This window comes from Myotis yumanensis, unplaced genomic scaffold, assembly GCF_028538775.1.
Source record: "Myotis yumanensis isolate MYYU_CA2020_CCGP unplaced genomic scaffold, mMyoYum1.0.hap1 SCAF_17, whole genome shotgun sequence".
Taxonomy (NCBI): Eukaryota; Metazoa; Chordata; class Mammalia; order Chiroptera; family Vespertilionidae; genus Myotis; species Myotis yumanensis.
In genome coordinates, this window is record NW_027223768.1 from 16,383,670 (window position 1) to 16,395,589 (window position 11,920).

Consider the following 11,920-nt stretch of genomic DNA (forward strand, 5'->3'; position numbering starts at 1 on the left):
TCTCTGAAATTTAAAAAAAAAAAAAAAAAAAAAAGAATGTCTCCTTAATCTGATTAGCAATTTAGTGGGGTGGAGGGGGCACCCTGCCTCAGTTTGTCCCCTCTCCACATATGCTCCTTCTCTGCAATGCCCCCCACCTCCTCGGATCCAACTCCATCCATTCAAATCCTCCCACAATTTAGATTTATTTCCACCCAGGGAGGTGCAAAGCCAGCAGGGAGGCGGGCCAGAGGAGAGGTGGAGTTTGGGGGCCCACGTCACATCTTCCTCCTCAGTTAAGGAGGATCCAAGGGCCACTCTGCTTCAAAATTCTCCAAATTAGGGGACCTAAGACTTTCCTCCCCAGGTTTGGGTCTTTGCATCTCTGCGAAGAAGCCCTCCCAGGGATCCAGGTACCTCTTTTCCCCCATCAGGGGGCGGGGCTTTACCTCCAGCCCCTCTGGCCTAAGGAACAAGAGCCTGAGCCTCTCACCAGCCCCCTGGCCCAGCCCAGCCAACAGGGGAAGCCCCGGGAAACGCCAGGGCGCTGGGGGGCACGTGGGCCCTGGGAGCAGGGTGTCTGTCGTGGAGGACCCTGGAAACTGCTGCTCTGGGAGAAGAGGGGCCAAGAAGGGCCCTGAGGAGAGAGAGGGTGGGAGGGGCGGTATGAAGGAGGCAAGACTGGGCCGCTCTTCTGCGAGGCTCCCCAGATGGCAGCAAGGGCTGAGCAGGCAGTGGGTGGAGGCAGAGCCAAGTCCTAGAGAAAGAGAGAACGGGTCACGAGAGGCCCCCCTTCTTCTCCCATTTCCCATTTCTTTTCCCTCTCGCTGAAACTTTCTCTCCCCCATCCCGTGTGCCTTCCTTTCTTCTTTGCTTCCTGTCTCGTTGTAAATGTCACTTCCTCGGGAAACCTCCTGAGACCGCCCCAGTCTGGGCCAGAGCCCCGGCCGCTCCTCATGACCCCCAGTACCTCTCCTGCAGGGCCCTCCACCCCCTTAGCATCAGGCGGTCATTTGTGCAGTTATAGCTCTGTGGGGGCAGGAACAGTCTGTTTTATTTTCCTCTGGATCCAGCCCAACCTGGCACGTATCAAAGGGCTCAATAAAAATGTGTGGAATGAATGAATGAATGACGATATCCTTTGCCATATACCCAGCGAATCCATTCTTCACTCTCCCTGTAGCAGGGGGCTCCGAGGTTAGCTGCGCAAGGAACTGGCTGCATGGCCTGACGCTTGTCGTTTAAATTCTCAGGCCTGTTTCTTCATAAAAACAGGTAAGAGCAGGCGATGTCATCAGTAAGAAGGGGCCCACAGAGCCAAGGGCCCAGTGCACGCGGGCTGAGCCAGTCTTCCTCTTCTCCAGATGGCTCCGGCCCATCAATCTCCTCCTCCAAGAAGCCTTCCCTCCTTCTAGTCCTTCCAAACCTGCCCTCTTTCCCCAGGATCCTCCATAGGGGCTCCCAGACTGGGGTCACTGGGGATGGCTATATAGAACTTCACTTCACCTTGTATATTTCAAAAAAACAAAAACACCTAACACCAGTTCTCCATTTTTCTTAGTAAGGCTATCATTTTAACTAGGAGAGCAAGTATCAACCCAATGTGATCACATTGGTGGGGCTATTGCTGATAAACACTGGGAAAACAAATTAGTTATGACAATATAACCGATTTATTTAATAGAAACAATATTTCGGAAGCTGGATCTATGTAAGGGGAAAACAGTAAAAAGTGATACGTCATCTGGCTGACATGGCTCTGTGGTTGAGCGTCTACCTATGAGCCAGGAGGTTGCTGGTTCGATTCCTGGTCAGGGCACATACCCCGGTTGCAGGCTTGATCCCCAGTCGGGGGTGTGCAGGAGGCAGTCGGTCAATGATTCTCTCTCATCATTGATGTCTCTCACTCTCTCTCTCCCTCTCCCTTCATCTCTGAAATCAATTTAAAAAATATTTTTAAAAAACTTGATACGTCATTAGGAAAATCACAGAGTCCTCTGCCAGAGGACCCTCTCCTGGACACTGTCCTTTCCCAAGGTCCTTACGTGAGGTGGAGGCTGCTGTTTTGCACCAGGAAGGTGTGTCCCCTGACCTCTGAGGTCAAGGCTGTGTCTCCCCTTGCAGAGCCACAGCAGAATAGGCATGTGGAGGAGATAGTACTGCTTCTCCCCTACCCCTTCCTAGCACCAGTCTTGCACCTTCTGCCTCTGGCTCAGTAGTCCTGGAGAGCTTCCTCCCTTGGCTCCGAGTGCTCTCACGAAGGTGGAGGTCAGGGGCTGGCACGGCCTTCTGGAATCACCATCCACAGGTAGGGCATGGGGCTGCTACTGGTCTTCTGGTGACCTAAACCTGCTTAGCATCCCTCGGGGCCCAAGCACAGGCGGGTGTGTGTGTGTGTGTACCTGGGCCAGGGAGGTGCAAAATAGCCCACTCCCAGCCAGGGAACCCCCTTCCCCCCCTCATAGTTTCCCAAAGAGAGAAGCGCTGTGCCCAAGGCATTCCCAGAGCTGGGGAGAGGTGGCTGGGGTGGAAGAACAGGGAGAGCTGTTCAGGAGCTGTTTAGCTCCAGGCTGCCTGATGAGTCCCAGCAGGCCCTGGGCCGCCCCACGCCCACAACCTCATCTGCACTCACAGGGGCCCAGAGCCAGGCATCCTGCATTCTCTGAGAGGTGGGACCTCTGCGTCCCCAGCTACACTGGGGGTGGGGCTAAGGCCGAGAATTCTCATTCCAAGAAATCGCCAAGGGATAGAGGGGTGGGTCGTGGGCTTCTGCATAAGAGTCTGTGTCTTTGTGATCTTTTCCACAGAAAATCTGATTTTTGTCACTTCCTGGCTGACAGCCCTGTAAGTGCTGGCCTCTGCATACAGTCCGACCTTCTCCCCCTCGGATCACTATATGCTGCCACATTTGCCTTTTCCTGGTTGAGTCTCCTTCTCCACCCCATGGTCCTTCCTCCTGCTGGTCCCATCATCGTCAGTCTAGAACAGGGGTGGGCAAACTTTTTGACTTGAGGGCCACAATGGGTTCTTAAACTGGACTGGAGGGCCGGAACAAAAGCATGGATGGAGTGTTTGTGTGAACTAATATAAATTCAAAGTAAACATCATTACATAAAAGGGTACGGTCTTTTTTTTTTAGTTTTATTCATTTCAAACGGGCCGGATTCGGCCAGTTTGCCCACGGCTGGTCTAGAATCTCTTCAAAAGCCTCCCAATACCAGTCCTATGCCTACCCCAACCCAAAGTCAACATGAACCCAAGCCATCTTTGTAAAATGAAGATCTCAACATGCCTCTCCCTACTGGACCCCCTCCTGCTCCCAGGATAAAGTCAACCCCCTTCGCGTGGCTTCAGAGGACCTCTGTGACTGGACACCTGTTTGCCTTGCTAGTCTCATCTGTCACCTTCCTCTGTGTCCCCACCATCACATAACTCCGCTCTGCTCATGGCAGGCTACCAGCAGTTCTTCAGATGTGCTACCCTCACTCACAGCCTTTTGCTTTACAAATGCTATTCTGTACCCAGGCATCTTTCTCCACCTGCTTCCCCTGGAAGCCCCAACTCCTTCTCTGCATTCCTGTAGCACCTGTACTTCCCCGAACCTCTGATCTGTCACTGGCTGTACTCCCATCTTTTCTCCCTACTAGTCTCTGAGCATCTTTAAAAAAAAAAAAAAATTTATATATATATATATATATATATATATGTATGTATTGATTTCAGAGAGGAAGGCAGAGTGAGAGAGAGAAACATCAATGATGAGACAGAATCGCTGATCAACTGTCTCCTACATGCCCCCTACTGGGGATCAAGCCCACAGCCCGGGCATGTGCCTTTGACCGGAATCGAACGCAGGACCCTTCAGTTCACAGGCCGATGCTCTACCCACTGAGCCAAACCAGCCAGGGCTCTCTGAGCATCTTGAGGGCCATCTTTCATCTCTGAATCCCCACACCTAGTAAGTAGCTAGTGCTCAAGAAATGTTTGTTGAATGAATAAATGACTTATATTATTCCTGTCTCAATTAACTGATATTTGGTCTTATCCAAAATATCCATAGAAACATATGGTCATGCTAAAAGGTTCTTGAAATTTTGCCCTGTTCAAAACATCTACTCTTTTTAGAAAATGCCCCTGGGTTCAAACAGCCCAGAGTGTTTATTTCTTACTTTGGGTCTACAGGTTAATACACAAGAAATATTATCAGGTTTTATTGGTCCGATAATAGTGTTGTGGCTGTATTGCCAACAGTCTTTCTTGCCTTAGAGCCCAGCTGGTCATGGCACATGGGGTTAGGTAGATCGGTCGGGGTGGACCCAATGTCTCCATGGACATTTTAAAAAATATATATTTTTATTGATTTCAGAGAGGAATGGAGAGGGAGAGAGATAGAAACATCAACGATGAGAGGATCATTGATTGGCTGCCTCCTGCACACCCCGCACTAGGGTTTAAGCCCTCAACCCAGGCATGTGCCCTGACCGGAAATTGAACCATGACCTCCTGGTTCATAGGTCGACACTCAACCTCTGAGCCACGGCCGGCCGGGCTCCGTGGACATTTTGGACAGGATCAAACCTCAGGGACCTTTACATGTGGGTGTTTTGGACTAAACCAAGTGTCCTGCTAGGCTTGTCTCATGCTCCCTCACCCATGTGTTCATCCAGGAGGGTACTCCCCTGGGCCCTTCCCAGTCCCAGGCACTCACGGTAGATACGGCTGCTGCTCCCCTTCTTATCCTCAGAGGCCTCTGGTGGCCCTCGGAGGCCCCACTGTCCAGCCAGCTGCTCCACCGTGGCCCAGGGCGTGAGCAGCATGCTGTGTAGGAGCTGCGGAGCGAGGAGCAGCAGGTGTGGGGGTGGGGTGGGCTCTCCCTGGCACACATTCCCCAGGACTTACTGTTTTAACAACCAGTTGTTAAAACAATGAAATGCTCTCATAACGGTTGTTAAATCACCCCTGCCCACATGCCTTGGACCCTTGCCTGAGACCCCCCACTCGTTCCCTGTGATGCACCCCTAAAGGCATGATGCCTAGCACAGGGATATTTTAGAAGATTCAGAGTATCGACCCTGGACACTCAGGGACTAGGATGCAAGGGAAGAAGGACATTGGAAGCTGCTGGGCCCCTGAGGCAGAAAGGAGGGCTGGGGGCCTGCTAGGCAGGAAGATCAGTCTCTGGTGGAGCCCGGGGCTAGGCGCTGCCTTCACGCTTACCTTACTCTGCATGCCCATGGGCACCAGGGTTGGCCGAAACAAGTTGGGGGCTGGCATTGCCCGTACCTCCCATAGAGGACAGTTGACTACGATGAGCTTGCTTAAGTTGAACTTGTAAGTGAACCTTTTGCCTTTGGTCTTGTGCAGGATCTTCTTATTGTAGTAATATCTGGAGATCCCAAGGATGAGAATGGAGAGTTGGCCCAATGGACAGGGGATGTCGTCTGAGACCCAGCCATGTCCCCTCCCCAGGCCAGCAAGGCTCACCCCGAGCTGTTTCTGCATAACCACTCACGGTCATTTCCCAAGCCTTGAAGGGGCAGGAATCGGGTGGAGTGCCAGAAACCACAGCCCTTTTCTTTGAACTCTGCCCTGACTGGCCACTCGAGCTGTCTTCTCTCACCTGAGGGCCCGGCTCAGCTTGTCATAATTCATCTGTGGTTTGCACTTCCTGCGGCCCCAGAGGCGGGCCACCTCGTCTGGGTCCTTGATGACAAACTCCCCGTACTCTCCCTGCTGCCAGGCGATGACATGGCGGAACTCTTCCTTCTGCAGCAACTCCAGGATGAAGTGCCACAGCTGGATCTGCCGGGAGCCTGGGGAGGACTCGGCTTTGTAGGCCCAGTCAGGGAAGGCCAAGCCTGGGGCAGAGAGAAAGGTGTGAATGCCTCCAGTGCCCCGGTGGACCGTGGGTGGGAGGCCTGGCAGAGGCTCACCTGAGATCCAGGAGTTGCCCGCAGCGGTGGGGACGCCCTCTGCCAAGCAGCTGCGGTGCATGTTCCAGTCTGGAATTGTGTCTGGGCTTTGGGGGAAAGAAGAAGGCAAAGGAAAAGGCAGGGGAGAAGGAGGTAGGAGAGGGCGGGAGGAGGGAGGAAGAGAAGGAAGGAGATAAGAGGGAAGAGATGAGGGGAGAAAAGGGAGACTGAGGCAGGGGAGTAGGGTCTGGGGCAGGAAGCTCCCCCACGCCCCCCTCCTCTGGGGACCTCCTCATTGGCCAGGAGCTGACCCCAAGACGCTGAGTCACTTATATAGATGGAAAGGAAGGCAAAGGGTCCTATATCCCGCCCCCGCTGGAGGATTTAGACAGAGGAGATCTCTTCTCAGGGCTTAATAGGATTGGAGTTTTTCCCAAGATAAGACCAAATGTAATTAATTATTGGCTCTTTCTAAATCTTGAGTGGGAGGAGATGGCAGACACAGAGAACCCCTACCATCATTGTACTTAGACTAATTTTACATTTGAGAAGAGCAGGATTTTTGTGTGCGTTTTTTTTTTCACTGATGAGTCTCAAGTGCCTAAGAAAGTATCTGGCACCTCATAGGTGTTCAAGAAATGATTGTTGATACCATCAATGAATGGTACTGAATTGATCAATGGTGCCTCCATGTGATGAACACCTGCCTTCTCCCTCAGGGTGTTAGCTCCATGAGGTCAGGAACCCTAGCTGTCTTGTTCCCTGCCGGTTCCCTAGAGCCCATCCTAGCCCAGGGCCTTGCACTCCCAGGTGCTCTGTAAATATTTGTTGACTTAATGAACATGAGCAAGGAAGAAGGGAATTCGTTGATTCCCAATTTGGCATGGTGGGTGGGTGGCGGTCAGATGGGGAGGAGATGGTTGAATGAGCCCCAGTGTGATGCAGGCAAAGGGAGGAGAGAACATGTCTAAGTCCCAAAGCCTTTGGATGGAACTGAGGCTGGTGCAGAAAGGCTGGCACCCTCTGTCACTAGTGGAAGAGGAAACGATGAGCAAGAGGGCTGAGGAGGGATGGGAGAGCTTGCCATGGGGATGGCAGGACGCAGCCTGCTCCTGGGGGTGGGCCTAGATGGGTTACCTGGACGGAAGGACCACTTGTAAGCAGGGGATGGGTTTACAAGGCCTGGGGGCGGGGTTCCCATCTCTGATACGTGGGTGTAAGGTGAGCTTCTTTCTCTACTGGAACTTACTAGGTGCAGAGGTCTGGAGGGCGTGTGAGTGTTTGGCTGGAGTAGCTGCCTCCCTCTCCAGTCCAGGCTCAGAGAGGGAAAGCAGCTGACACATGGTGTTTAACTGCTATACCCCCACTCCTAATCCACAGCACTCTCTCATTTCTCGTTATTTATTTATTTACTTATTTTGTTAATCCTCACTTAAGGATACTTTTCCATTGATTTTTTAAAGAGAGATTGGAAGGGAGGGGGAGAGACACACACACAGAGAGAGAAACGTTGATGTGAGAGCAACACATCGACTGGTTGCCTCCTGCGCACCAACTGGGGCCAGGGATGGAGCCTACAACTGAGGTATGTGCCCTTTGACCGGAATCAAACCTGGGACCCTTCAGTCCACTCCATCCACTAAGCCAAACCAATAAGGACTCTTTTCTCATTTTTCAAAGTGATGCTTCAAGACTTAAAAAAAAAAAAAAAATCTGTAGTAGTGCTCCTGAAACTCTAATGTGCATAAGAATCCCCTGAGGATCTCTTTAAGTGCAGATTCTGACTCAGTGGAACTTGGTGGAACCTGAGATTCTGCATTTCTAACAAGCTCCTGGGAGGTGCCCTTGCTGCTGGCCGATGGACCCTTCCTGCTCTCCCCACCCCCACACCAAGAGGCCATGGGGTCTCTTGCTCTCCCTTTCCCAGGGAGGTCAACTGAAAGAATGGAAGCTCATAGTGGGCAGGGGGGCAGGTGCTTCTGGGGTCCCCAGGCTGGCCTGAGCAGAGAACATCTCTGGAAATTAGGGCGATGATTAGGTCAATGCCACTCTGAATTTGGGTAAATAGGTTTTCCACACATCCCTCTCTCTTTAAAATGACAGCTGACATTCTAGAATCCTCTTCTCTCCTTCCTTCCTTCCTTCCTTCCTTCCTTCCTTCCTTCCTTCCTTCCTTCCTTCCTTCCTTCCTTCCCCTAAAGCAGATGCCCCCTTCCCCTGTTCATTTCCTGCCCCGTCCGTCCTTAGGGAAGCTCCTCCTCTGTCTACCCTCTCCTTCCTCACCTTAGAAAAATGGGTTGGAAAGTGGGTGCTGCAGCAGGGAGCGATTCCAGGGAAAACTCTTCCTTGAGGGAAGCTGATAAAGTTCCTGTGACTGCCCCAGTGCCTGCTGGAGCTGAGGGTACGTCCTGGTCTGGAAGGTTTGAGACCTTGGCATAGATTTAGGATCGGGCAAGAAGAGATTGATGATCTGCCTCGAAGCAGATACTCAGCGCCCCTGCACTGTGCTGAGGGGCTGACATGCTCTGAACCTCTCATACAGTATCAGACAGGCTGGAGCGCAGCGGGGTGGAGTAACTTCTCTAAGGTCAGGCAACTCCAAGTGAAAAAGTGGAAAGCAAGACCTTAAATCAAGATGGATAATCCGCCATGTAGGTAGCCTACAAACACCCTGTCTTCTGCGCCAAAAGAAAAAGAAAAAACAAAACCCCAAAATACAGAATCAACGTGGGTTAAGCTTCCGGGTGTCTGAGGAATACCTGAATGCCCGCAGCCCCCTCCCTGGCCCGGTGGTGTCTGAGAGTCCCTCCTGGAATCCTAAGTCTCTGAGGAGCTCACCGGTTCTGGGTGTGGAAATACTGACAGCTGGCAAGTCTTGCCAAAGGTCTTCCCCCAAGTCCTTCCTTTTCGAACTGAGCAACCTTGGGTACCCCAGAGAGAAGCAGATTTTAGTCCTGCCTTCTTGCTCAAGAATTATTCTTGGTGTTTAACTTTAATACTTTGTGCTTCCACTTTAACCCATACTCCTGGTGGTGCTCCAAGGCTGAGGAAGGTAGGGAGTCCCACTCTGTCTCACTCCCCATCTCCCAGCTCCCTCCCTCCTGTGCTGTGAGCTAACTGTGCAAAGCTTGGGGCGGCTCTACCAAGCCCTGCATAGCCCCTACAGTCCTATGAGGACATGCATTGAGAACTAGAAATCAAGAAGGATTATAACCCAGTCTTGAATCATCAGAGAGGCCGCACTTAAGCGCCTGGTGTTTCTCGAAGGGTTATAGCAGCGAGCAATCATTATTGTCATCACCATCATTCTGGTTACTGATAATAAGATAAATTCCCTTGGCCAACACAAGTGCATCTTACAACACATGTAGGTTTTAGGTCATTATTTATTAGAAGCAAGAGAGATCATGATGATAACCATAGGGAGTATGCCTTGAACTAGACTTGGAGCCCAAGGAAATGTCAAGAGTAGATTTTAACCTTTTTACGAGTTTAGTTAATATGCATTGGGTCCCTATCATGCACTCGGCATTGGGTTTGACACTTCTTTGGTCATATGTTACTTCCCCAAGTCTTCACAATAACCCTTTGAGGTGAGTATTGTTATCTCTGTTTTGCAAGCCTAGGAAATCGGGGCTCAGACGATTACGAGACTTGCATAAGATCCTCGGGCAAGTGGTGGAGCCGGATGGGAACAGGTCTGTCTGACTCTAGGCTCCCAGCTGTTATCTGTCAATCGTGGCAGAAAAGTTGGGGTTGAAACTTGGGAGCAGAGAGAGGAGGCTGGCAGGAGGCCATGGGCGCTGAGGGAGGCACCCAGTGTAAACCTAAGAAGTGGGCTCTTTGCCAGAAAAATGATCCGTGGAGGACCCAGGACGCCAGAGGGCAGTCCGATGGGCAGAGTGGAATACAGAAAGGATGAGAAAGACAGAAACACATAGTAGGGGATGCGGGGGCGGGAGGAGAGGGCGAGAGTTCAAGACCAACACTGCATCTCTGCAAAGTAGAAACTTGCATCAAAAGTCATTTTGTTGTGGGGCTTTCGGAGGGGCTGCAGGAGCTGATGGACTGGACACAACCAAGTCTAGAGACTGCTTGATTGATTCAGTGGGAAAACGGGGCTGTTTCTAAACACAAAGGTGGAGGGAAAGAGACAGAGCAAGAGAATCACCAAGAAAGAGAGTCAGAGAGAATGCAGCAGAGAAACAGAGTTGTGAAAGGGAATGTGGGCACAGGTGAGATCCAGGTACAAAGTTGGGGGGGGTGGGGATCAGAAGGACGGCAGTGTTAATACAGAGATGGCGGCTGGGGTGTGAGGAGGGGGATTTTATGCTTGTTAGCACCGAGCAAACGGCCATCCCCAAATCCTGGATCTGATTAGAAGCCTCTGGTTTCTCCCCTTGATCTCAGCCCCTCGTGGAGAGTGTTTATCCTGAGACCTCCCTTAATGCTATTAGCTAAAGCTGCTTAGGAGGAGAGCAAGAGGGCTGGGGCCTGGGGGGGGGGAGGGGGGGGCGGGGCAGGTCCAATCACTTTCTCACTTGGGGAATTAGGAGGGAGGTGCAGGGATGGATGCCTTCTCTTCACAGAGACCCCAGGCATCTTGTTCCTCCTTCTGCCACAGCCCCCGCACCCAGAGAGCCCAGGCCTAGGGCAGAAAAGACTCCAGACTGATGCTCTGTGTCTGGGAATCTAGCCATCTGAACCCCATGTCCCTCCTGCAGCTCTGCCCTTCCAGCCATCGCCCCCCACCTGGGAGAGCCCCCTCCCTCCCTGCCACTCCTCCCCACCCCAGGGTCCAGCCCCCTCCTTCTTACTCCTCGGCCCTGTGCCCCCTCCCAGGCCCCTTCTCACTCTGCTTTGGTAGCCATCCCGCAGTTACTCTGCCCACCCCGCCTCCTCCCTGCCCCTGCCCAGTGCAGACGCCTCCAAGGATAGTCTTTGCAGTCCCCTGGGGCTGTGGGATTTAAAAGGTTTGTGTAACTCAGCGGAGTAGAAATCCAAACCCAGACACCCTCGTGGCCCACGCCCAGACCCCTCACTAAGGGCAGTTGAAAGTCACGGGGAAAGTACACACCCCCTCAGGGATGCAGAGGTTAGGGCATGGGAAATGGGGTGTCAGGAGGCCTCTTCCAGCTCCGCACCCACCCCTTCCTCTGGCCCCTCCAGGTCTCTGTTTCACGTTGTTTGACCTTTCCGTCTTCAGCTCATTTCCTCTTTCATTGCTGTTTCTCTCCTCCTTCCTTTCGGTCTACCTCTTCTTCCTCTTCCCATTTCCCTTTCTGTTCTGCCCCTTGTCCTGTCCATCTTTTTCTGTCTCAGTTTCTCCATTTCTATCTGTACTTCTTGTGTCTACACGTCATGTGCCACTGGCTCTCTCTGTCTTGCTGTCTCGGTCACTGTCTCTCGTTGTTATTTCGTTCTCTTTCTCCAGGTCCCCCCCCCCCTTTGCCCCCCCAGTCTCTTTTCAATGCTTCAGAGCTGGAAACTGAACCCAGGAACCCAGGCCTCCCAGCTTCCTGGCCCTGGCTCTTTCAGCCCACCTCCTGCTCCCCACTCTTGTCTTCCCAAAGCCCTCCGGCACCTTGCCCCTCCCCCAGTGGCAACCTCAGTTGGTTCATCTCATGCCCATCAACTGTGCCCCAGGGGATCCCCCTGTCTGGATACCCCCTATCCTTCCCTTTGTCTTCCCAACGCAGAGACAAGAAATCCCCTCCAGCCGGGCTGAGGAGCCAGGCCAGCCAGAGGAAGTGAAAGCTCCCAGCCAAATGCTGAGCCGGGGTGAGCTGGCAGCCAGCGTGAGGCTGAGTAACCGGGGACCAGGAATGCAGCAGGCCTGTGGGGCGCTCTCACTCGCCGGGGGCCTCTGCTGCCTCCACCCCCAACCCTCAATCCTGCATCCACTTCCAGCCTCCACCTCAACCCCAATCTTTTTTATTTTTTTTTAATCTCAGAGAGGAAGGAAGACGGGAGAGAGAGATAGAAACATCAATGATGAGAGGGAATCATTGATCGGCTGCCTCCTGCAT

General features: G+C 52.4%; 1 protein-coding gene across 1 annotated transcript; it reads right to left on the reverse strand.

The window, feature by feature from the left end:
• Positions 1–275: 275 nt before the first annotated feature.
• Positions 276–5,973, reverse strand: LOC138996113 (ETS translocation variant 3-like protein). The gene is made up of 5 exons (XM_070397076.1): positions 5,913–5,973; positions 5,600–5,837; positions 5,197–5,365; positions 4,688–4,808; positions 276–736 (listed from the first exon to the last, which is right to left on the reverse strand). The coding sequence occupies exons 1-5, from the start codon at positions 5,971–5,973 to the stop codon at positions 276–278; spliced, it is 1,050 nt and encodes a 349-aa protein (XP_070253177.1).
• Positions 5,974–11,920: the final 5,947 nt, after the last annotated feature.

Coding starts and splice junctions, on each gene's coding strand:
- LOC138996113 (XM_070397076.1), bottom strand. CDS start 5,973: ATGCACCGCAGCTGCTTGGCAGAGGGCGTCCCCACCGCTGCGGGCAAC. Junction 5,366..5,599: donor AAGCTGAGCCGGGCCCTCAG/GTGAGAGAAGAC, acceptor TGGGATCTCCAG/ATATTACTACAATAAGAAGA. Junction 4,809..5,196: donor CCATGGGCATGCAGAGTAAG/GTAAGCGTGAAG, acceptor CTCGCTCCGCAG/CTCCTACACAGCATGCTGCT.